Source organism: Amphiprion ocellaris, chromosome 12, assembly GCF_022539595.1.
Source record: "Amphiprion ocellaris isolate individual 3 ecotype Okinawa chromosome 12, ASM2253959v1, whole genome shotgun sequence".
In the NCBI taxonomy this organism is placed as follows: Eukaryota; Metazoa; Chordata; class Actinopteri; family Pomacentridae; genus Amphiprion; species Amphiprion ocellaris.
In genome coordinates, this window is record NC_072777.1 from 9,084,083 (window position 1) to 9,110,158 (window position 26,076).

At 40.7% G+C, this 26,076-nt stretch overlaps 1 protein-coding gene across 2 annotated transcripts; it reads left to right on the forward strand.

Moving 5' to 3' along the window:
• Positions 1-793: 793 nt before the first annotated feature.
• Positions 794-23,768, forward strand: pak6b (p21 protein (Cdc42/Rac)-activated kinase 6b). 2 transcript variants are annotated; one of them, XM_055016024.1, is made up of 11 exons: positions 794-905; positions 3,210-3,354; positions 11,365-11,441; positions 13,902-14,150; positions 16,149-16,721; positions 17,108-17,554; positions 17,747-17,880; positions 17,996-18,122; positions 20,867-20,992; positions 21,146-21,280; positions 22,286-23,768. In XM_055016024.1, exons 4-11 carry the CDS (start codon positions 13,944-13,946, stop codon positions 22,451-22,453), a joined length of 1,917 nt encoding a protein of 638 aa, XP_054871999.1. In that variant the 5' UTR covers positions 794-905; positions 3,210-3,354; positions 11,365-11,441; positions 13,902-13,943; the 3' UTR covers positions 22,454-23,768. The 2 variants fall into 2 exon arrangements, with proteins under 2 accessions (XP_054871999.1, XP_023147164.2); XM_023291396.3 differs by lacking the exon at positions 794-905 and having other exon boundaries at positions 3,176-3,354.
• Positions 23,769-26,076: the final 2,308 nt, after the last annotated feature.

Sequence of the window (26,076 nt, forward strand, 5' to 3'; positions counted from 1 at the left end):
AGCCACAGAAGAGCAAGTTATGAACAGCAGGGGGCGCTCTGAAAGCATGTTTAAACAGTTCATCTCACCTGGTGAGCTTGTTGTGATTCATACGTTAAAACTGTTGAAAAAGGGTCCAGTGAATTAAATATTCAGAAAGAATTCCCCAGTTAATCCAAAGATATTTTTCATCATATGCAGTAATAAACAAATTATCAGTTCAATGAAATTAGCTCACTATGTCTCCATCTAGTGTCGTGATTAATCTAATTACAGTATTCACTCATCACATCTATTAATGCAAACGGAGGCAGACAAATTAAATATACGAAGAAGAGTGCTGAAAGAATGTAGTGCAGAAATCAAAATGTGCATTTACATTAGTGTGAAGACTGTATTTAGTCCAGCTGGTTGTATCTGTGATGTGACATGATCATTCTCTGCTTATGGTCCACTTGTGTGCAGCTGCTATATCATACTGAGATACTGCAATTCTCTCACAATGTGCAATGAGCATTTTACTGATTGCTGTGTTTATATATATATATATATATATATATATATATATATATATATATATATATATATATATATATATATATATATATATATATATTAATCTTTATGTTAATATCTGCAGTTAATTTTTATTTATTTAAACTTTAGTGTGATTTTTTTCAGGGTTTTTGTTTCTTTTTAATTGTTGCTAAATTATTCTTATTTTTACTCTGAGTCACGTACAAGAATTCCAATGTACCTGTACTGTGATGTACCTGTGCAAATGGCAATAAATTCTGTTCTATTCTATTCTACTAGTGCACCAGAAGAAGCTCTGCTGTGTTTTCCTGGTCAGCAGGGAGATGTGGAGGGTTCAGATGAAGTTCTCACTGATGCACACTGAGTTGGTGGCGTTTCTCCTTCCTCAGGTGCAGTTTCCATGTCCTTCCTCTGGCATTGTTTCCTAGAGTTTTGACACCACAGCAGCAGGTTTTCTAGCTCCCAGCCTCATTGGTCATTTTGTTGACAACTAGGACCGTTGTGACTTCTGCAAATTGAGACTCCATATAATACACAACCATGGGGGCTGCCAGTGTTTATTACAAGTATTCTGATATTTCCAATTCTGACAGACTATGATAAGCAGATGAGGCACTCCAATACAGACACCCGTGTTATTATTTTATTAGAAATGGTGTCCACTGTAGATCTATCAGGTCAAACAGAAGGGGGCTCAGTGTAAAGAGAGCTGTGGACATGGTGTGTCCCACTATGATCCTCTTAAAGGACTTCATAGTCACAGTGTGTGATCTGTAGTTGTTCAAGCAGGTTACTGGGTTTTCTTGGGGTTTTTAATGATGGCGGTTGTTATAAAGCCGGATGAAGTTGTGGTTTGTGAAAGAGACGAGTCGAAAAATGCTAATGAAGACACCAGTGAGTTCTGCAGCACAGACCCTCAGGGCCCATGAGAGGATGTTGTCTGGACAAGTTGCCCTGTGGGGCAGATTTTTCTCAGAGCTTTTCATAGTCAGCTGATGACATTGTGAGCGGTGGGTTCGCTGGTCTATATGCATATTTTGGACAGATCTGTGGCTTATGTGGTTGCTCGGTAGTAGCATCAAATATATTCACTTCATCTGGCAGGGAGGTCTTATTGTTTGTTATCTCTGTGTTGCGTCCTGCTCCATTCATCTTAGAGTAGAAACCCTCCAGTCTGTTTGATGCTTTTCCTGAGATTGTACTCTGTGATCCTGTCTTCCTCTTTGTTGCCTGATTTAAAGGTGGAGCGAGCATGCAGCATGTGTCGCACCTGATTATTCATCCAAGTCTTTTGATTTGGACATGTGCGGGTCTGTGCAGTGGGAACTACATGCACCATACTGCTCCATGTTTGGTCCAGAGATTAACTGCAGCTCTGAAAGTGTCCCAGTCAGTGCTGGTAAAACAATCCTGTAATATGAGCTCACTTTTAAGGGTCTGTACCTTCACTGTCTTGTTTAAGCTGCTGCTTGTGGGCAGGTTTAAGAACTAATAATTTAAAACATTTGAGTAAAACAAGAAATCAAACACAAACAATTCATATAAGAAATTTCCTTTGGGATTAGAAGTTCCATCTTATCTCATACAACACAGAAACTAGAGAAACCAACTAATACAACAACTTTTTCTCCACAACAAAACACTAACAGTAAACACAGGATAGTTAGACAAGATTTACATCGAAGTGAAGTAGGTCATTGATATTATTTTAGTTCAAGTATTAAACCTGAATTAAATTCAAACCCAGGGCTGCACAGTGGCGTAGTGGTTAGCACTTTCGCCTTGCAGTAAGAAGGTCCCTGGTTCGCGTCCCGGCTTTCCCGGGATCTTTCTGCATGGAGTTTGCATGTTCTCCCTGTGCATGCGTGGGTTTTCTCCGGGTACTCCGGCTTCCTCCTACAGTCCAAAAATATGCTGAGGTTAATTGATTATTCTAAATTGCCCGTAGGTGTGAATGTGAGAGTGATTGTTTGTCTTTGTATGTGGCCCTGCGACAGACTGGCGACCTGTCTAGGGTGTCCCCTGCCTTCGCCTGAGTCAGCTGGGATAGGCTCCAGCCCCCCCCCGCGACCCTAGTGAGGATTAAGCGGTGTATAGATAATGGATGGATGGATGGATAAATTCAAACCCACTTTATTCCACACAGTCCTGTGGTTAGTTTAGGTGTCTAATCTTGGAGGTTAAATTTAGAGTAAAATGAATGGAGTCTGGCTGTTGAGTCACGTCCTCCTCAGCCTGAGGGGAGAGAGAGGCAAGCTGCAGCCTGCAGAGAGAGAGAGAGAGACCTCTTCACATCTTAGTCTTTGTTCCTTCACCACTGCTTTAAGCGAGTTTTATGTTTCTTGTCTTTTAGCCCAGTTATTAATCTTTTTGATCATTTATATCCAGCTTACTTTAGCAAGAAAAGAGTTTGTTCCCATGCTTGGATGTTTTCAGAGCCTTAACAGACTGAAAACTTGTTTAACAGCTTTAATGTGACCTGCTGCTACAGTTTATGTATCAACAGAGCTGAGGCTTCTCAGTTCAACGCACCAGTCTGTTCAAAGCAATCTGAAATTCTTCAGTTTTATCCCTGATGTGCAGCAGTGTTGACTGGCTGCCACTGACTGGTCAAGTGCTGACCTGCAGATGTGCCAATAAAGCTTCTTTGAATTTGAAAATGTTCAGTCAAACTAAACCCCGCCTCCTTCCAGCTGAAACCAGGTGAGACGGAGATGAGTGAGGTGGGGGAGGGAGAGAGACAGTGGGAGGAGAAAGAAGAGCAGCAGAGAGTCTGAGGAGGAGAGGAGAACGACGCAGGAACCGTTTCACCTGGACTCACCTGGACTCTGCTGCCAGGTGAGTGTTTGCTTCTGTGTAAACTAACAGGTTCTCCACAGACCCAGGCTGAGTCCAGACATCCACAATAACAGCATCTGGCAAATACCAGAACTGTGGCTGTAGACAGAACTCCTCTGAAGGTTCTCTCTAGAACCAGGTTCCACCAGTTCCACATGGACTTTTATTGTGACTACTGAAGAGTGACTTAGAAAGTCTGAGCAGTCTGGTTATCAGAAATAAAGAAATGATCTGTCTGTAAAGAGCACTGTTCTCAAGGTTCTTTACAGAACTAGGTTTCAGCAGTTCCAGATGGACCTTTATTGTGCTATGAAGAACATTTTGAAGAGTCTTTGCAGTCAGGTTTTGTAAAATATATCAGTGATGTGTGTCATTACAGAGCATTGTTCTCAAGATTCCTTACAGAAACAGGTTCTAAGGATTCTACATGGACCAATACTGTTTATAAAGGACATGTTATAAGTCTCTAGCAGGCTGGCTTTCATAAATATATAATCTATATCTGTAAAGAACCCAGTTCTACGGTCTCTTTACAACCTTTGTGAACCAGTATGTAGCATTTTGAACAATTTGAAAAATTGGTCTATAAAGAAACAGTGATAAATTTACGAAGGATGTGGGAAATTTGCAAACCAAATGAACAGAAATAAGAGTTCTATGGTTCACTTGTTCCACTCAGAACCGTCTACCTAAAAACAGCCTTTACAAACTCGACTGCTGCTTTGTTCTTCAGAGGAACCGTCTGCTGTTCTCTCTGTAATTTAATATGACGCAGTTTTAACCACATTATCTGATACGTGCTAAATTGGCTGATATTTGGATGGAGTTTTGTGCGGATGTGTGGTGTATACCGAGAAGTGTTAAATATGATCAGAACCAGAACTCACTCCACGACTCTGCAAATGTTCTTTACCATGGAACAAACTCCACCTGAGGAACCATGATTGGGTTCCTTAGAGAACCTTTTCCATGTCTGAAAGCAGCAGGTCAACCTCACACCTGGCTGTGTGTGTGTGTGTGTGTGTGTGTGTGTGTGGGTGTGTGTGTGTGTGTGTGTGTGTGTGTGTGTGTGTGTGTGTGTGTGTGTGTGTGTGTGTGTGTGTGTGTGTGTGTTGCAGTAAGCTGATCCGAATGAATGGAAGTCTGGTGTGAAAGTGTAACTGATCTGAGAACAGCAACATGCTTCCTCTGTGTGTCTTCACATTGTTTATTTGCTCTCTTTGTTGGTGTTGAGCAACTCGGCTTCAGTTTGGTTGAAAACTGATTCTCAGACGTGAGTCAGTGTTAAGAGATAGAGTGAGTCAATTGTCTCAGGCTCTGCTGTGTCTGTACACAGACTGCAGCTCTGGTTTGTTGATTACTTCAGTTTTTATGTGGACACTTCCAGTTGAGGCGTCATTATTTTCCTGTGTGAGATCTTTGAACTTGGAACTGAAACAATGACATGACAGCAGAAATACTCCATGATGCTCAGCTTCCAAACATTTTCCCTCCTCCTCCTGTAGATACATAATCATCGTTTGCTCTTCTGCCATCTTCTTTTAAGTTTAAAGTCATTTAATTTACATTTTGGATCATTTAAACAAAACTATTATTTTCACAGTTAAATTTATTTAATTGTTTTTTTCTTGCTTAGTGAGCCAAAGATGATCTGATTTCCAATAGAAAGTTTGATTATTTTATTTTCATCCTGAACAGTTTCAAAATAACAATGAAAGGAAAAGTCCACAGCAAAATTTTGTGCACCCTGCATTCTCAGGACCTAGCAACTACCAAACTACTGACCAATACTGATTATTTTCAGAGCAGAGCAGCACATGGCTGATTTATTGTGCAGATATTTTATTATTCTTTTTCCATCTGACACAATGCAGCAGTTTATTAATAACAAGATACCCACAAAATTGTTGACTTTTCTATCATGTGTGCAATGTTGCTGTTTGTTCCTTTGGGGCTGCACAGTGGTTCGGTGGTTAGCATTGTCGCCGTACAGCTAGAAGATCCCTGGTTCCCGTCCCGGCCTGGGATCTTTCTGCATGGAGTTAGCATGTTCTCCCTGTGCATGTGTGGGTTTTCTCCGGGTACTCCGGCTTCCTCCCACAGTCCAAAAATATGCTGAGGTTAATTGGTGACTCTAAATTGTCCATAGGTGTGATTGTGAGTGTGATGGTTTGTCTATGTATATGTATATGTAGCCCTGTTTTTAAAATTTTATTGCTTGTTTTTATGGTGTTAAATGGGTTCTATCGCTGAGGTCGGCTAATCAGATGGTCCTTAAAGTTCCCAGATCCAGGCTCAGAAACAGAGGTGACTGAGCCTTTTAGTCTGTGGAACCACTTACCTGTCCAGATTAGAATGGATCGCTTCTCCTTTTCATTCAGTGTGGTATATAGCTGCTATTTTGTGTATGTAAAAAGTGAAAAAAAAAAAAACTTACAGATACTAAAGTCTTAATTATACTTTGTTGCAGACATGCACAGCTCAACTGATGGCACCATGGACATGTAGTTGTTTTTCTACTACTTTTTACTCCAGTTGAGGACACTGTTCTATACATATGCAGTAGTGTTGCATTTACGAATTCCACGCATTAACACTACTGGCCTTATGTACAGTATGAGAAAAATATTGTGTTGTTGAACAATAAGATATGTAAACATAATCTAGCAAACCCCTAAAATAAAGTTATATATTTGGGTTCTTTACGTAGACCTATTCTGTACTCTGTGCACACTCAGATGCCACTTTATTAGGAACACGTTTCGAAAAGTATTTAGTCTAATATGCTAGTCCTGCAAACAGCAGGACTAGCAAAAAAGATTCCTGTTAAAACTACATTAGTCTACAGAATTTGTATCCAAAAAGCTTCAGTCTTTTTTACACATTCATTTTCAAACTTGTGGAGCTGAGTTTTGTCGTGAAGATGCAGGAAAGACGTTCTTCTGATGACTTTTCCTTGACGGTCCACAGTGCACCACCACTCCAGAGTCTGCTAAGTCTTCCTGAAGCTCTTCTGCAGTCAAATGTAGGATTGCAGTCTTGTGGTAGGTTGGTGAGCATCTTGGAGATCTTGCCACAGCTGTTATACAGATTAAAGCTATCTTCCTGTCTACTCATGTGATCCAGACTGACCCAATGATGTTGACTCCAGGTGTCTGCTGGGACCATTGCAAGCCAGCAAGCTAACAGTTTACTTGTTTGATTAAAGCCTGGACAACATCCATCAAGGATTGCTGTGCTGCTCCACAGATGTGGCTCTAAAAGATCAACCAGTCCTCCAACCTGAAGGAGCAAACTGGAGGTTTGACCATGTGATCTGACCACATGACGACTAATGCTCTTATGATGTGATGGTGCTGTGGTAAAGGGTTGATTGGGTTCACAGAAAGATCGGGTTTGTGTTCAAATAAGTCTTCATTAAGGTTAGAGGACCTTGGTTGTCATGGTTACAATGTGTTTGACCCAGCTATCCATCCTGACCTCCTCCCTGCCACTGCAGGAGGTCGGTGGAGGGCTTTATAGCTGCTGGTGGGCTCGGTGGTGAGTCTGGTTCCAGTCAGGCTCTGCTGGTTTACAGTCACACTGAGGAGTCACGGCGGAGCTGTCTGGTCGTGTAGGCTGTCTGGTCATGTTTGATTGCTCAGGTATGTCAGTCACACCCAGAAAACACACAGCTGCTCTGCAGGGACGTTAACCAATGAACACCTTAACTAACCCCACATTATCACCTCTAATCGGCATGTAAACATGGACTCCCAGACTGCCAGCTGATCTGTTTAATCGCTCATTTGCTAACAACTATAATAATAATAATAATAATAATAATAATAATAATAATAATAATAATAATAATAAAAAACTTTATTTGTTTAGATTCAAGGCTGGTTCACTATCTTCTCAGGATACACTGCTGTTTCCTCCCTGAACAACTGTGTCCACACAAAAACACATGTAGAGATATAAAGGACAATAAGATAGGTAATAACCAAAGCAGAGAGGAGGAAATCTGAGAAAATGAACTGAGGGATGGATGGATGGATGGATGGATAGATGGATAGATAGATGGATAGATGGATAGATAGATAGATAGATAGATAGATAGATAGATAGATAGATAGATAGATAGCTTCACAAAACAAATCTGTATGCCAACATTAGCTTTTTAAAATGCTTATCTTTATTTTTCTTTGTGGAAAACTGAAGCAACAACTATGCTCATTTCATCTTCATGGAATAATGATGGATACACTCCATCGTTTCAGATTGCCAACACCTAGTTAGTTAGCTAGTGGCACGCCTGAAAGTTGACAGATCCAGTGGACACGTACCTTCAGGAGAGTTGTTCCACAGCTGAGAGGCCCTGATCGCTTTAGCTCAGTCATCTTCAGATGTAAACCTCAACTTTGGAGGAGCCAGAAGGGCCTCACCTGGATCTAAGGCTACGAACTGGCTCATACAGGGCTCAACTTCTCTACTATGTACCTTTAGACCGGACTGTTACATGCTTTAAAAGTGATCAGTAAAATCCTGAAACCAATTCGGAAGCCAACAGGGAACCAGTGGAGAGAAGCCTGGGCTGGGATGATGTGACTTTGCCCACAAAAAGCCGAGATGCTACATCCTGAGCTAGTTGGAGATGAGAGAGTGACAATGAGTGAATTAAAGTACTCGAGCGTGGAAAATATAATAATGTTAGTGACCCTTTTCATGTCGTAGTCTGAGAGCGTCAGTTTGAGTCTGGAGATAGTTCTTAGCTGAACAATGCAGGACTTGACGAATTGTTCGATCTGTGGTTCTAAGGTTAGATCTTAATCAAATATCGGTCTAAAATTTTTGAAAACAGGCTTCACATGGACACACAACAAAGACTGACTCTCAGTTGAACTGATACGACTTAGGAGACTGAACAATTTGCTGTATGATTTGGAGTTATTCAGTCCAAGGTAATTTTGTGCAGCGAGGCTTTTTGGGTGAGCAGAAGCCAGGAGGATGTGTATCTGTGTGTCGTCCTTGTAGCACTAAAAAAATAGTGAAGGTTCTGTTGATGGATTATATACTGCGTCAAGGGCTGTGTTGAGGTCTAAAAGAATTAAAATTGTGCTTTCTCCCCTGTCAGCTGCAAAAAGCTGGTCACTAGTTACTTTGAAAGAGGCAGTTTCTGTGCTGTGTAAAGACCTAAAACCTGACTGAAAATTCTCCAAGTTGTAATTATGACACATGAAAGCTAAAATTTTGTATAATTTATTCATTCACTTTCACCATAAAATGTTTAGTGTCCAAAAGTATGCCATCAGCTCCACGTGATTACGCTTCAGGCTTCAGAAAATAATGACGCTTCATCAAATTCTCACCTTTAATCTGAACATCAGAATAAAAACGACTCTGTGGGTGACACAGCGTTACTAAATGTTTCCACGTGTCTCCCAGTGAACCCTGGGTGAGCTAGTGGTTGTAATCATCCCAGTTTGTCTACTGGGGTCAGATTGTTCTTGATGGTAACTGAAACCAGTTGTTTTAAATCCACCCAGCCTACAGGCGGATGCTCCATTCACTGAACACACTATGTGTATTAGGTGTCAGCAGTTGGGTTTTTCTATGGGCCATACAGAACTTTAAAGGGACAGTTTGTATACTGTTGAGGCGAAAACTGTAGCTGATGTTGATGGATTCACTAACGCTGCAAACGTAATCTGCGTTCTGACTAGACAGCTATGTCTTTTTTGGCTGCTTTTCTTTAATCCTGCAGGTAAAACAGACCTGAGAGGGTTGTTCTAATTTGTGTTTCCAGCTGGTCTGTATTCTAGACTATCAGGTAGGCAAAGATGTTCCATCAGGGGGCTGCAGGTAATTCATACCTCAGTGAAATCTGCCCGAACAGACAGGAAACGTGTATGTTTACATTCAGTATGACTTCCACTTCATAAGGATACCTTTATGTCTCGTGCCCAATAAAACAAACCTCCACATATCCACTAAGGAAACCAGAGAAATAACAGTTTTTAGGTTTTCTTCAGTATTACAGTGATCCAGTGATAACTGTCTGTACATACATCATACACTGCAAACAGGAGCTGCTCAGTGAATTCATCTGCTTCATTTACTGACTGTAAAGACTTAAATAAGATCCAGAGAGTTGGTCCTGGTTGGAGATCGGGATGATGCTGATCCCTCCTGCTAAATGTACTCGTTTCTTTCATCTTTCAGAATTTTTTGACAGAATGAGCGAGCAGCTTGAGTCGGTCCTTGTTATGTCACATTAGAAAGTCAAATCAAATTTGCTAGTTAGCTCTAACAGGACTCCCCCACTCAGCGGTACACTACATATCTTTCTCGATTTCATCTGAAGCAGCTGAAATGTATTTCTGATACAGTGTTCTCCATATTAGCCTATCGGCAGGAGGTGTGCTGAAGCTAAGCTAACCGCCTCCCACTACACAAGAAAAAATGACTTTTTAACACGTTCAGTCCTTCTTTATGTTTTAACAATTGCACCCCAATTTATGTGAGTTTTATTTGCTTCTGTCACATTTTTATTCACTGTGGGAGCATTTTTCATTCTGTATAAATAGGACAACAGTGGCTAGAAGTAGAGGGAACTTATAACTGTCTTCTTTGTACTTTGACGCATTTACAATGTCATAAATCCAAAACAAAAAAAATTTCCTTTGATTATTTATTTCTAAGCAACCACAGGTGTTCCCAATCCTGAAAAATAGTGACTGTACATACTATAGATATTTTACTACTCACATTTTTAATTTGTTTCTATACTTGTCTCCTCTGTGCTCTGTATTAACACTGCCTGCAGTTCATCCGAACAGTCACAGATTTTTGTTGCTTGACTGTTGGTCACAACTGGGTCATTTTTGACTTTAGTTTCTGCCATGAAATACTGATTTTTTTTTGGTATTTTTGCAGAATCTGGTCATTATTTTTGATTATGTTTTTAAATAGGACATGTACAATAAAGGATTCTCACAATTTTAAGCTTATATTTGGTCAATTTTCCTGACAGAGCTGCACACCACATATGATTTGTTGTTCAAGGACCGCCAAAAAGTTGAAAATCAGAAATGGTGTCATTTGGACTTTTTATACTAATGTTTGATCTTTATGATAACATCTGATTTCCACCTTTGTGCATCATGTTCTACTTAAGAACTGTTGCTGCTGTTAGCTGCTATGTGTGATGTTAGCCATTAGCCAGAACAGACAGCTAACACCACTAATTCACATATCAACAGTAATTTCAGCTCAGCTGGTTGACAGCAGGATCAGGACTCATTCTGCGGTTCATAGATCGCTGTACAAAGTCTGATGTCTCTAGTTGCAGCTAGTTCTGCAGTAAAGAAATTAGCATTAGCAGTATCAGAAGGTCCTAAATAATACAGTTTAATCTAAACACCTGGACAACAGAGAGATTCACCTGGCAGGAAAGATGGATTTACAGAAATCTTAAGGAGTCAAAATAACTCCTGAACCTCTTCATATTTATCAGTCAGTGTCTTCATGAATGCAATCATGTTTCTGGAGTTAAAACACAGTCAGAAAATGTTCCTCCTCATTGATGATCAAGCTGCCGTTCATTGATTGGCTGACATGACCAAATGTACAGCAAGTGGAAAGTGACAAACTAATAACCTGCAGTGTCAGCAGACACCTCAGACCTTCCCTCTGTACATACAGTCCTGTCAGCTGACGGTTGCTGCAGGTTCACTCTGGATCACATTCTTCCCAAATATGTTCCCATTATTTTGTCCACTCAATCAACAGACTGACAATTCATTGATAGCATCATTATTCAGTTTTAGATTCCAGCTCACAGACTGAACTGCAGCAGCCTCCTGCTCATGTTTGTTCAGTGGGAGTGGAGGAGGATGTGGATGATCTGATCCGGTCAGTCAGAGGAGGAGGAGGAGGAGGAGGAGAGGGAGGGATGATGATGGATGATGAAGCAAAGGAGGAGGTGGAGGAGGCTCTGTGCTTCATTGTCTCTGTGTTTCCCTCCAGGTCGAGGTGGACCGACCTGATCTGGACTGGGCTGGACCTGGTCTACCTGCAGCAGAGAGACATCGACTCACACTCAGGTAAGAGAGAGAGGAAGTGTGTGTCTGTGTGTGTTTGTGTTTTTGTGAGACCCAGGTTGAGTTTTACACTTTGTGGGGGATCTATGTGTAGACCTTTAAAGACCTGTGTGAGGGTCCAGATCTGGTTTCACGGTTCAAGTTCAAATCAGGTGAAGGTTTGAACCAAGTTCACTTTAGAATGAGGTCAAGGTTAGAACCAGGTTTAGTTTAGAAGCAGATTCAAATAAGATTAGGTCCAAGTTAGAACCAGGTTCAGGTATAAACAGATCCAGGTGAGAACCAAGTTCAGATGAGAACTAGGGTTAGAACCAGGTTAGAACCTGGAGCTAGCATTAACATAGGCTTATGATAAAACTAGTGGAGGCAACCTGCTGTCTGCGTGAAGCTGATAGAAAACATACAAAAAAAATAAAATAAACAGGAAAAATACTTTTATTTTGAAATCTTAATCTGTCTCCTGATCGTTTTGCTCCTGTTCATAATTATTACAAAATTAATTTCAGTGTTTCTTTCTTTCAAACATTAACTTGGATGATGATGATGATGATGATGATAATGATGATGATGATGAGCAGCGAGTTCCTCGGATCAGCTGATGGATCTAATGTAATGACCCTGTTTGACTCTGACCTGTATCAGTTCCGTCCTCATCAACCACAAAGACTCATTATATAACATTGTGTTAATGTGATCTCATTAACATGACATCAAATTCAAGTTTCATTAGTGGGCCCCAAAGTTTGGCAAAATTGGTGATCAGTGAAAATAAATTCACAGTTTAATTCAGATTAGATTAGAAATAACTGCGAATGGCACTGTGCTGTTAACTACCTACTCAGAGCACACACATTCTAACTGTAAACTATCTATTCATAAAGGGAGCTAATGCATGCTAACTGTAAACTGTCCACCCAGAACAGGAAGTAACTCATGCTAACTGTAAACTATCCACCCAGAACAGGAATTAATGCATGATAACTGTAAACTATCCACCCAGAACAGGAGCTAACTCATGCTAACTGTAAACTATCTACCCAGAACAGGAACTAATGCATGCTAACTGTAAACTATTGACCCAGAACAGGAGCTAACTCATGATAATTGTAAACTATCCACCAAGAGCAGGAACTAATGCATGCTAACTGTAAACTATCCACCAAGAACAGGAACTAATGCATGCTAACTCTAAACTATCCACCCAGAACAGGAGCTAACTCATGCTAACTCTAAACTATCCACCCAGAACAGGAGCTAACTCATGCTAATTGTAAACTATCCACCCAGAACAGGAGCTAACTCATGCTAACTGTAAACTATCCACCCAGAACAGGAACTAATGCATGCTAACTGTAAACTATCCACCCAGAACAGGAGCTAACTCATGCTAACTGTAAACTATCCACCCAGAACAGGAACTAATGCATGCTAACTGTAAACTATCCACCAAGAACAGGAACTAATGCATGCTAACTGTAAACTATCCACCCAGAACAGGAGCTAACTCATGCTAACTATGGATAATCTACTCAAAACAGTGGTTAACCTAAGCTATCAAACTATCTGCTCATAATAGACGCTAACACAAGCTATCTGGAAACCTCCTCATATTAGTAACTAACACATGCTAACTGTGAGCGAACACTAACTATGAGCTAACAAAACTAACTATACAGCAGTAGTATACAGTTTGTATTGCTTTTTTTTTTTTTTTACACATTAGAAAAAGTTAATGGAAACAATAAAAAATGTTAATTTTTTTAATATCTCAAATAAATTGTCATGGTCAGTTGAAGTCATGTTTGATATTTTAAAACACTAAACTTCTGAAGATTCCTGACAGCAGGAAAACAAGGTAAAGTTTAACGACTTAACATTCAACTTTTATTTAGTTTTCACTTTTATTGGAAACTACATTTTTTGTTACATTCATTAAGCATGCTGGAAAAGAAGGTAAACCTTTGATTATCTACAAATGTGTGTGCATAGATAAGTCGGAAACAAATCCAGATTTCACCTCCTTCCTCTGAGAGTCATAAAGGAAAATCTGCAAACGAACTCTATTTAAAATACATATTGTCCAGATTCAGTGTCAAGTTTATTTTTCTGAATCTAAATGTGTGAAATGTTCTGGTGTGCTGTGGACAAACGCCAGCTGTAATTTACAGAAATATTATTGGTAATTATGCAGACGAGTGAGATCTCGCCTGGGCTGTTTGGTCGGTTTGTGTTTGACAGAGGAGGGTGGAGGAGGTCACGTGACTTGGCTCAGGTGAATCACTTGAGCAGGAAGAGGAGCTGTCAGTGTCAAGACTCTCCCACAGCATGTCTTTGTGCTTTCACTGTGTTTAATTTGTATTTCACTGTATTTACGGGACTCCGGCCATGTCTCGGACTGATCAGCAGCATTGGTGGTGTTGTTCTTCCTGCGCTAAGGTTGCTGCTTCCGGTTGTTTCCCTCAGGTCTCATCATCTGCCCACCAGCGTCACAGCTTTGTCGTGGCGATGTTCAGCCGCAGGAAGAAGAAGCACAGGCTGCAGATCTCGGCGCCGCAGGACTTCCAACACCGTGTCCACACATCCTTCGATGTTATCACAGGACGCTATGTGGGTTTGCCGCCACAGTGGCAGAGCGTCATCGACACACTGAAGAGGCCCCGTCCCCTGGTGGACCCCTCCAGGATCACTGAGGTCGAGCTCGTACCAAAGAAGGTCAGAGGCCATATTTGAATCACGCTGAAATGCTTTAAGTATAGAAGTGTATCGATGCGAGAGTCCCAATGCAACCATTCATAGGCCGTGTAGTGCTGTGTGTTTATTTGCATTTTGGACCTCTGACTGAGTGTTTTGATTGCGACCTGTCTAGAACTGCTCCAACACATCTCATCTCCCTCTGTCAGGGTATAGATATAAAAAAATAAATAAAAATTATATTTAAATAAGCTAATACACATCCACACCAAAGTGCACTCAAATCTCTGCTAATGTAAGGGAAACACTGATGATGAATACTAATGTAGGGTTAGGGTTAGGATCCCATGTTCCTCCTCAGCAGATGATGCACAGCTGTACCAGAGCTGCTGATGTTTTCTGACCTCTTCAAAGAGCCGTTTTATATGATAAATTAACTAGTTGGTGCTGAAAGTTGACGACTTCAAGGAAAAGAATAAAATTAGACTCTCTACTGAGTTCTTGAAATGCTCAGTGTTGAGGGTATGACAGCAGATTGACACTATGTCAGCCTCAAGACGATTACTGCTGTAATTACACATGATAAACCACTGTTAATCTCTTTAATAATTACTCATTTTCATCGCTGAGATTTCAACATTCTGGATATTTTCTTGGGCATGTACAGACCTCACTAACTCATGTCTGTTTTTCTAGGACATTTCACTGTCAAAATCAGCCCATCTTTGCTCACTGGTGGACAAACTGTTTCCAAATGATCTGAAACATCTACAATAACATTAGCGTTGAAAAGCTAAAGTTAGTATTAAAAAGTAACATTAACACTGAAGAACTAAAGTTAGCAATGAAAAGTAATATTAGCACTGAAGTTCTAAAGTGACACTAGCATTACAAGCCAAACTTAACATTAAACCATAGCATTAGCATTAAACAGTGACGTTAGCATTAAAAAGTAACATTAACATTGAAAAGATAGTTAGCATTAAAGGGTAACATTAGCATTTAAAAAACAAAGCTAGCATTGAAAAAAGATTAAATTAGCATTAAAAAGTAACCCTTAGCAACAGCAACAAAGTTAGCATTGAAAAATACCATTAGCACTGAAAAAATAAAGTTAGCATTAAAAGATAACATTAGCATTAGCAACCGAAGTTGGCATTTAAAGGTAACACCATTAAAAACCAAAACTAGCATTGAAATAAAGATTAAATTATCATTAAAAGGTAACATTAGCATTAGAAACTAAAGTCAGCCTCAAAAAGTTACATTAACATTGAAAAGATAGTTAGCATTTAAAGGTATGATGAGAATTAAAAACTAAAGCTACCATTGAAAAGAGATTAAATTAGCATTAAAGGGTAACCCTTGGTAACAGCAACTAAAGTTAACATTGAAAAATCGCATTAGCACTGAAAAGATAAATTTAACATTAAAAGGTAAAATTGGCATTAGCAACTAAAATTAGAATTGAAAAGTACCATTAGCACTGAAAAGATAAAGTTGGCATTAAAAAGTAGCATTAGCAGCTAAAGTTAGCATTTAAAGGTAACAGCATTAAAAAAACAAAACTAGCATTGAAGAAAAGATTAAATTAGCATCAAAAGGTAACATTAGCATTAGAAACAAAGGTTACCCTCAAAGAATAACAATAGCAACTCATTTTTAAGATGATAACATGTGGATGATAACTTGAAACTGGTCTAATGTGCAGAAACTGTCACTGAAGCTCCAAAGGGGTAATTACAGAGGGATGGAAACAGAGGGGTAGCAACAGAGGGGTAATAGCAGTGGAGTAATGAAAGAAGGGTAATCAACAGAGGGGTAGTAACAGTAGGGTAATAACAGACGAGTATTTACCGGGGAATAAAAACAGAGACAACAGTGAAGTACTAACAGAGCGTAATTAACAGAGGGCTACTAACAATAGGGTAGTAACTGGGGGCAATAACAGAGGGGGCACTACAGGTTGTGATATTGTGACAGGTGGTGAGCGTTTGTTTGTTGCTCGTGTCTCTGCAGACAATCGTTCGCGGCAGCTTCATCGGTCACGGCGACTACATCAGTCACGTGATCTCGGAGATGAGCCGTCTGTCCGTCTCCAGCTCCAACTCATTGCGTCGCAGCAGCCCGTCGGCACGGAAACGGGCCCGCTCACTGGGCAAACTGGGAGAACTGGCCGAGGACGAGTCGTATCAGTATGAGGAGCTCAATCGTCATGGCAACAGCGTCAAGAGCGGCAGGAGCTCCACCTACTGGCAGGACCGAATCCGACAGGTGCGCAGCGAGAGCGGCAGCCCCAAACTGAACGGAGCCCTGCAGAGAGCCAAGTCCACCTGCCAGATGGGCTCTCAGTCCGAGGCCACGTCCCCCACACCCAGCACACCTCAGAGGACAGGTGAGTCAGCTGGACGGTACGCCCGCAGTGAGGGGGCGGGGATACGACAGAGGCCGACTTCATGTCACTTCGACCAGCAGACTGTGGAGACCAGCAGGGGTCATCCGAGACTCAGACCAGCTGCCAGCCAATTGCCAGACCTGCTGTCCTCCTCCAGAGAAACTCCCAAAAGGCCACACTCCTCCTACGATCTCAAGGTAAGGCTGCTCTCTTAAAGGAATGGTTCCACATTGTGACCTAAAGTTCCCTAATATGTCTGTAGGTACGGATGAAGCTGCAGCTCGTTAGTTTGTGTCTGCACCAATGACTAGGAACAGAGGAAAACTTTAGCTTAGGTTAGCTCAAAGGCAAAAAACAAAGAAAGCGAGCCAACTTAGCTTAGCATAAACCCGGGAAGCAATGGAAAATAGCTAACGTAGCTTAGCATAAAGTCTGGAGGAAAACGCTATCCTAGCTTAGCATTAAAACTGGATGTATCATATTGCTTTTGTACTTTTTAACAATGAACAAAGGGTGACACCAGTGAAATATGTTGCAAACACGTGACTGATGATTCGTCGTTTGTTTTCCTGCTCTCCCCCAGATCAACTCCCCCACCTCTCGCCTCCTTCTGCCGCCCCCCAACAGCACCAGCAGTCCCATCATCACAGGTGGAGGGGTACCTCAGCGCTTGCCCCGCCCCTCCTCCAGCTTCTGCGTCCCTACAAAAACTCAAACCCCTTCCATTCAGGGCGGCCCCTCCCTGTGCCGTCCCTCACCTGCCGGCTCCCCGGGTCAACTCCCCTCCTCCTCCCAGCAGGCAGGACCTGATGGAGGTCCTCAGAAGGTGACCCACGAGCAGTTCAAGGCGGCGCTGCAGATGGTGGTGGATCCGGGCGACCCGAGGACGACGCTGGAGAACTTTGTGAAGATCGGGGAGGGTTCCACGGGTGTGGTGTGCATCGCCCGTGAGAGGCACAGCGGGCGACAGGTGGCCGTGAAGATGATGGACCTGAGGAAGCAGCAGCGCCGAGAGCTGCTCTTCAATGAGGTACAGGTGGGGCGGATGGGGGAGGCGGGGCTTTACCTGGAAACAGTTACCCTGATCTTTACATGACATTGCCAGTCAGACCATCAGCATCTGGACGGGTGCTCAGGTGTTTTGATATTCACTTTGGTTGTCTGCTGGAATGTGATTGGTGCAGCTGGATGTACAGCCAGTGTCTGTCCCCGTATGTCCCAGGTGGTGATCATGAGGGACTACCGGCACCAGAACGTGGTGGAGATGTACCGCAGCGCTCTGGTGGAGGAGGAGCTGTGGGTCATCATGGAGTACCTGCAGGGCGGCGCTCTGACCAACATTGTCAGTGAGACCAGGTGAGCAGGATGTCACACACACACACACACACACACACACACACACACACACACACACACACACCTGTCGTTAGATGGAGGTTCTCAGTGTTCACAGTGTTTCCTTGTCCTTCAGGTTGAATGAGGAGCAGATAGCGACTGTGTGTGAGGGCGTCCTGCAGGCGCTGTCCTACCTCCATTCCCAGGGAGTCATCCACCGAGACATCAAGAGCGACTCAATCCTGCTCACGCTGGACGGGAGGGTAACTCATCGATTTTTCTGTCTTTGTGATCACATTCAGTCACAAAATGACCTCCAGCACTAGCATTGTAGGGTCCTAACCTAAACATGTAAGTTGGTCTGATAAATTTGGATTTTATGTAATATTGAAACTAGGGCTGGGCACGTTAATGGGTTTTTAACGAGCAGTTTTTTATAAAAATGTTATTATTGTGAAAGTCCATTGTTCATTGGCTCTGAATATACATAGAGACAAGCCATGGATCACAGGAGGGCTGGATGGTGATCGTTACTTGGGATGGATCACGTCTCACCCAAACTAACAGTGGAGGGAGGCTTCGGCAGAATGGTTGGATGCAGCGTGTGGGAGAAATAGAGATAAACTAAAACAAGACAAGCTAACCAATGCCGCAGCGAAGGAGTTAGATATAGACTGCATTCCGATTAGTATCATGGAAGATGTCAGTCTGAGGAACGTTCTTAGGATCGCAACGAATGACGGCACGTATGAGCCTCAACCTGCACCACTAGCGGGCGACCCATACACAGGAACTATAGTCCCCACACATGGACTGTTTCTGCTGCTCCCTGATACAAGAAAAATGTTTCTGCTGGTACCTGTTCAGAGAAAAATAAGAATACAGATTTATTAATGTGAACTTGCTGTTGCTGGGAAGGTTCATGTTATAATGTTATGATCGTGGCTCTGGACTCTGAGGGTAGCTTGTTTTTCTATAACCAGATAAAACATTAATGCCCTTGCAGTGGCAAATAGCTTCATTTTTTTTTTTTTTTGATTTGACAACATTTTATGTTTAGGTTGAGATTTACAAGAAATATGTTAACTGCTACCGTGTAAAGGGAAGACTGCTGTTAAAAAGCACTTTATTTGTTTGAAGTGTTTGCAAACCAAATGTTAGTGTTTTTGTTCATATAGCAGTACTTTAAAAATAAAAGTGCGGAATACACTACTTTTAAATTCATTATTTAATTTATGTGTAACAGTGCGATTAATCATGCAATCAATCACAATTAAAAATTTTAATCATTGCCCAGCACTAATTGCAACGTAAATATTTAATTTTGTTGTAAATTTCCATAATTCATTTTACCGTAGTGTCTAAACCGGTATATAAAAACAGTCCGAAAAATGAATGATATTCCAGAAACTTAACCTTAATATTCAATTTAATCAGGTAAAATGTTTATTTTTTTCTAATATTACATAGTTTATCTGTATTATTTAAATTACTTACTTGAATTCACAGAATAAATACCACTGTTGGATCTTAAGCTTAAAGTCTGAACTTACCAGGTGAATATGTAACATTCATAATTCTCTACTGGGGAGAAATTTGGCTCAGTGTCTGTTATTTAAAATGTGCTATATTCATAACTGTGACTTGACTTTAATTATTGTATTTGTATTTATTAATATTGACATTGCATTTTTCATCTGTAGTCTGTAACTTTATCTTGACTGTTGTTGCAGCCAACTTTTGAGTTGTCAGTCAAAGCACTTAGTAAAACCCTTTTTATTTTAAGATGCTTCATAATTAAAATTGTGATAATGATTACTATTATAAACTTGAAGGCTAAAACCAGGTCTGTCCTGGTCAAAATGTCTTCACTTCACTGGTCATTTTATTTTTCTAACACGGACAGTGCTCATTGATCAGCAGAATACCCTGTAATTGAGCCATAGTTAGTCCAAGAGACAAAAATTTACCCAGAATATGCCTTTTCTAAATCAGTTAATTTTAGATTCATGGTTAGTGAAAGCAGAGTGAACAATCTCCTGTCGGTTATTTGCATTATTAACCCATTAGCACTTAGCGAACAACCCTGTCCACAGCTGTCAGATGTCACTCACTTATCTTTACATACTGCTCAGCAGCTGTTTCTGTGAACTGAAACATCTGCAGGATTAACAGTTTTTCTGCAAACAGCATGAGGGTGATGATGCTCAGAGCCAATTTTTCCTGTTTGGTGGCAGTGATTGTTTATTTACAGCAGGGGTGTCAAACTCATTTTAGTTCAGGGGTCACGTAGAGCCCAATTTGATCTCCAGTAAAATCTGAGCATAATAACCTATAAATAGCCACAACTCCAAATGTTTCCCTTTGATTTAGTGCAAAAAAGCACATTCTGAAAATGTTCATATTTAATGAACTATATTTTTACAAAATATTATGAACAACCTGAAATGTTTTTTAAAAATGCAATTTCAACATTATTATGCCTCATTTAATCATTTGTGCATTACAATTTACAAATCAGAGAATATCTACCGAAGTACAAAACATTTGGTCACAGGTATCTGGAACTGAATGATACAGTATTTTAGTTTATGATCAAAACAACTTGACAAGATCTAGAAATTATTTTAAATTTACATTAATTTCTACATCTGTGTAGTAATCCTGACTACCTGAACAGACTCCCTATTAAGGAAGAAGGTTAAGTTATCCTCCTGCCTTGTAAATGCATTAAATTTATACATAAAAAATACATAAAAGACGTGTCAGTGCATGAACAGCAGGGTTCCACCAAACCAAACTCTTTTGTACTGAAGCTGCTGACTGACATTATAGTGCACAGTGTTTCACCCATGGACTCTCTGGTGGGCTGATTTTGGCCCACGGGCCGTATGTTTGACACCCTAGATTTAGAGGCTCCACCAGGACGCTCTCACTGGGTTTGTGCATGTGTTGGTAAAGAATATAAAAACAGCTGATCCCTTCTTCTTCTTGCCTACTGCTGCAGATAAAGCTGTCGGACTTTGGTTTCTGCGCTCAGATCAGTAAAGATGTCCTGAAGAGGAAATCTCTGGTTGGGACTCCGTACTGGATGGCTCCTGAAGTGATCTCCAAAAAGCCATATGGGACTGAGGTAGGAGCCAGGAAACCTCCAGATACACTGAGAAACCTCATTCTCGGTCGTCTGCTTAGAGTTACTCTGTGCTGAAGGTTTATTGCATGAATTCAGCCGAAGGAGTCGCTTGGAAGATTAAATGTAGAAACATGAATGACTTCTGTGTTTTAGGTGGACATCTGGTCTCTGGGCATCATGGTGGTGGAGATGGTGGACGGAGAGCCGCCATATTTCAGCGACACGCCCGTCAGCGCCATGAAGAAGCTGAGAGACGAACCAGCGCCCAACGTCAAGAACATCCAGAGGGTCAGAAACACACTCATGACTGTGACTCCAGACAGATTTGATCACAATACTAACTGACTAACTGAGAAGGGTATGTCTGCAGAGCCTGAGACTGCTCCTAGAGGGCTGCACACTTCCTGTCGCACATTTTCAGCATTTCAAGTTACCACAATAGATGATCACTGTAATGCACAACTCACAGTTTTAAAGGATGATTTCACTCAAAATATTCTTAGAATTTAGAAGAATTTTTCAAGGAGTATTCCACTTTCATTTTGGCCCTGGTAAGTTTGTCTACAGAGCCGGAGGCTGCACTTTCAGGACCACATCGAATATTCCACACAAAGTACTACTTCATATCCTACCTAAGATTTTAAAGGTTTAATTCACCCAAATAGCAAATATTACAATATCATGACTGGGTTGCTGAGATTTGTGTTAAGCAACATAAATTTATACTCTTTTACTCATGGTGTTTCGAGCCATGCTTTTATTGTGAAGGAGGTGTGCACCAATACATGGAAGTGAAGTATTCTGTGAGTGGCGGGAAATTGTTGGTTGTCATTTGATGAAGTTCCTAATAAAGATGCGGTGGCTATACCTGTTCCATGAAGAAGCCTGGAATTAATTCTTTAACTTTTACTTGGATAAATTGTGTAATTATCCGGTAAAATAATAATGCAATCGTCTGTAATGGCCTTTGTGGTGTCGAGATGTCAAACAGCACAATCTGAAAGGTTGGAAAGAGGCAATACACACAAACAACTCTGGAGGCAGATATATATTTATATTTATTTCATACAATAACATTAAATAAAAATGAAGTTAAATACACAAACACACAAAGGTAAATTAGCTCTATGACTCCTTGACATGCATAAATATAAACGTTTGTAACGTTATAAAACAAACAGCCCTGTCGGTGCAGCCTCCGGCTCTGCAGACACATGCTATTGGACTAGCTAGCTAGCTCTTCATTGTGGGGTCGTGATCAGTAGCTGATGATGTCACTGTCTGTGTTTCCAGGTGTCTCCAGTGTTGAAGGACTTCCTGGGCCGCATGTTGACTCGTGACACATTGCAGCGCAGCAGCGCCGCCGACCTGCTGGAGCACCCGTTCCTGCTGCAGGCCGGGACGCCACGCTGCCTGGTGCCGCTGGTGGAGCAGCACCGCAAACGCATGTCGCTCTGCTGAACACCCGATGCTCATCTGAAGATATCTGACGCTCACCTGAGACTCACCTGAGTTCGTCTCTGACACTCACATGAACCCTCAGGCCATTTTGGCTGTAGCGGCTCAGCTTGAGTCCTTTCCATTGCTACAGATGTTACACATTAGCACACTTCTGATTGGCTGTTAAGAAGCCTGCAGCAGCCACTCACATATCAGGGCTGCTGTAAGCCCCTCCCATCTCAGCTTCCTGTCAGTGCTCCTTCAGCCAATCAGGTGAGTGAGCCCAGCCCGAGGGCAGCGACAGGTCTGAGCTCTGAGGGTCTCGAGGTCACTTCAGGTCATGAACTTTGACCTCTGGTTGCAGGACAGTTTGTTTAACCTGAAACAGCTGATGTTCACCTTTTATGCTGACAGTTTGTCCACAGTTTTCTGTGAGTGAACAGTTTCAACTTGACCAACCTGTTTTAACTGCTACCTGAGCTGCTGTGTGCTGCTCCCTGTTCGACTTTTAACCTCCTGTTCTGTAGTTCTCAATAGTAAAATGGAGGATTTTAAATTTTTGAACATTTCAGATTCCTCCATGCTTCTACAGATCATCTTTGTAAGACATGAAAATAAAAACATCAATAAGGGCATTTCTAAGTTAGAGTTAAAGACAAATTCAAGCCTTTAACGAATAAACAAACAAATGAATGCAGGATTCTGTTTTAAATCAGTTTTATTCTAAATTCTGGCTTCAGATCAGCTGCAGACACATTTCAGGTCAGAATGTCTGTTATAACAACTTCACAGAAATGTATAAATGTAAAAAAGTGTTAAAAATTAAGGACAAATTTTATTTCTCTCAGCTGAGCAGAAGAGGATTCTTTAAATTCAAGAAGCTCTGTATCAGAGCTTTATTTTTGTAATTAAATCAATACAACATGTCAATATGTCTGTGCCATGAAACACAACAGAAAACAAAGCAACAGTAAAGTGTCAACGTATAAAATGATCTAACAGTGAGTTAATTAAATTCAGATTAATTCGATGATTTTTGCTATGAATTAACTGACTAATCATTTAGTCTATAAACATCTGAAAACAGATTAATTTTATGTCTTTGCTTGATCATCAAGTAGAATTAATCTTATCTTGAGACCATGTTTGCATGTTTCTCTTCATAAATGCGCATATTGAGTATTTTTTCCTGTGACGATGATGAAAAGCTCTTCCTCGCTGTTCCTGTTGTAAACTAAGAGATGGATTTCATTTGAAAACTTGCACAGTTTCAATGTGACCTTGCGCACGTTAGTGACATGTTCGGAATAATAAACCTGATGTATTTAAAATGTCACACAGTCCGTTCACTGCTTTCTTTCTAATCCTCCAAATGACAGGAATCTGGAATCAGTTCCTACATTTTTAGTAGATTTGTGCAGTAATGTGAACTTCTTGTGTTTTTTTCCCCTACAGTCAAACCGCTTTCTTTCATTTACAAAAAGCTTTCTGCTTCTAATTTAATATCAGTTTTATAGAGCTTCTATTAAAATGTTGAAATCAACTAAGTACTTACAGAACAAACTGGAGGTTCTTGAAAGTATTTAATTTGCCATTTTTATTTCTCTGTAAACTGAATTAACTTGTCGTCTGACAGATTTACTGTTTAACTGCGATCGTGGATGCTGCTGTTCCCAGATATCTCCTCTCCACCAGTACAGTACCAGTGCTGGTTCAGATCCGGTACCTGATGCTGAACCAGATCTCTGACAACCAAACAATTGCTTCTGACTACAACAACTGCAAACGAAACTCTGGCTGATTCATATAACACTGAAGCAGCAGTGTGAGGTCATTATTTGTTTCCCTGTGGATCAATGTATGTAACACCAGCTGCCATCCATAAAGCCATTTCTAAATGCCATCATATTAAAACGTCAAACAGACGAAACAAGAAGCAGAAATACTGACCCCACTGTTGGTTTGCACTGCGGTCTGTTACAGAAGTACAGAATACACTAGAGCAGGGTGTCAAACTCATTTTAGTTCAGGGGCCACATTCAGCCCAATTTGATCTCAAGTGAGCCGGACCGGTAAAATAAAACATTATGAACAAACTAAAATTTGAAAAATAAATTCAGTTTCAACAACATTATGCCTCACTTTATCTTTTACACATTACAACTCACAGACCACAGTTTATCTACAAAGACACAAAATATTTTGTCACAGGTATCTGGAACTGAATGATATAGTATTTTACTTTTAAAAAGACAACAAAAACATGACAAAATATTACAAAAATGAGAGAAAAAAATGACAAAAGTTAGAAACAAAATGACAAAAAATGAGACAAATGCACGAAACAAAACAAAAAGGACCAAAAATTAGACAAAAAAAGTTAAAGTGACAAAAAAATGGGCACAACACAAACAAGAAAAAAAATGACAAATGCATGAAACAAAACGACAAAAATGATACACAAAACAATGAATAAAACAAAACACAAAATGATAAAAATGAGATGAACAACACAAGCGAGACAAAAAGGAAACTGAAAATGACAAAAACATGAGACAAATGATGAAAGTCAGACAAAAAAAGACAAAAAAACAACAAAAACAAGACAGAATATTGCAAAAATGAGACAAAATGGCAAAAGAACAATGAGCAAACTCATATTTTACTTTGTGATCCAAACAACTTGTCATAGTCTAGGAACTGTTTTAAATTTATAGTTTTACAAATTTACAGTTTGCAGTTAATGTCTTCTCTGTCATTTTTGTACTTTCCAAAGTTGTCCTGAGGGCTGGATTGGACCCTCTGGTGGGCTGGTTTTGGCCCGCGGGCCTCATGTTTGACACCCCTGCACTCGAGGAAGTAAAACTGATGTTCAAACATACAATAATGATGTGGCTCTTTGGTTGCTCTCTATCCTGTGGAAAAGCAAACCAGTTTATAGAAAGCTAAACCAACTCCAAACCAGAAGTAACACGTGGTTCACGATGGTAGAAAGGTGGTACAACAGCCTAAATTTTCCTGTCAGAATTAAGATAATTAAAGAAATATAATTTCAGGTTCATTAATCTGGATCCTAACAACAGACCAGGTTCTGTCACCCTTCATCTCTATGTAGTGCTGAATCACAAAAAAACACCAGATGATCTGTGCTGATTTTTTTTCTGAATGTAGCTGCGACACACAAAGTTTTCTGTAAACTAAACAGACTAAAACCTTTTAGATCCAAATCATCAGCTGCAGGATTAATGGTCGGACGACGTCTGCAGTTTTTGTAATGCAGGCTCCTATCAGAGTACTGATGTTCAGACGGGAAGGGTGAAGTGCTGCTGCAGGCTGAAGCATCTTCACATGTCGCAGATAAAAAGTGTCTGGTTTCTATTTGTAGGCTGCGAGTCCAAGAGTTCAGGCTGTCAGAGATAAACAGACAAAAACACTTCAGCACATCACAGCACACTTCTCATATCACAGATTAACAGCAAGTCACATCCAAACCAAAAACTGCAGCAAACCTTCGCTGCTGCGTTCAAACACGTTTAGCTACAGTTCTGACTGTTTGTTGTAGCACGGCAGGAAAAACCACCATGACAGTCAAATTTCAGACACATTCTGACGGATTCAGCACATCTGCTGCTTCATTTAAAGGT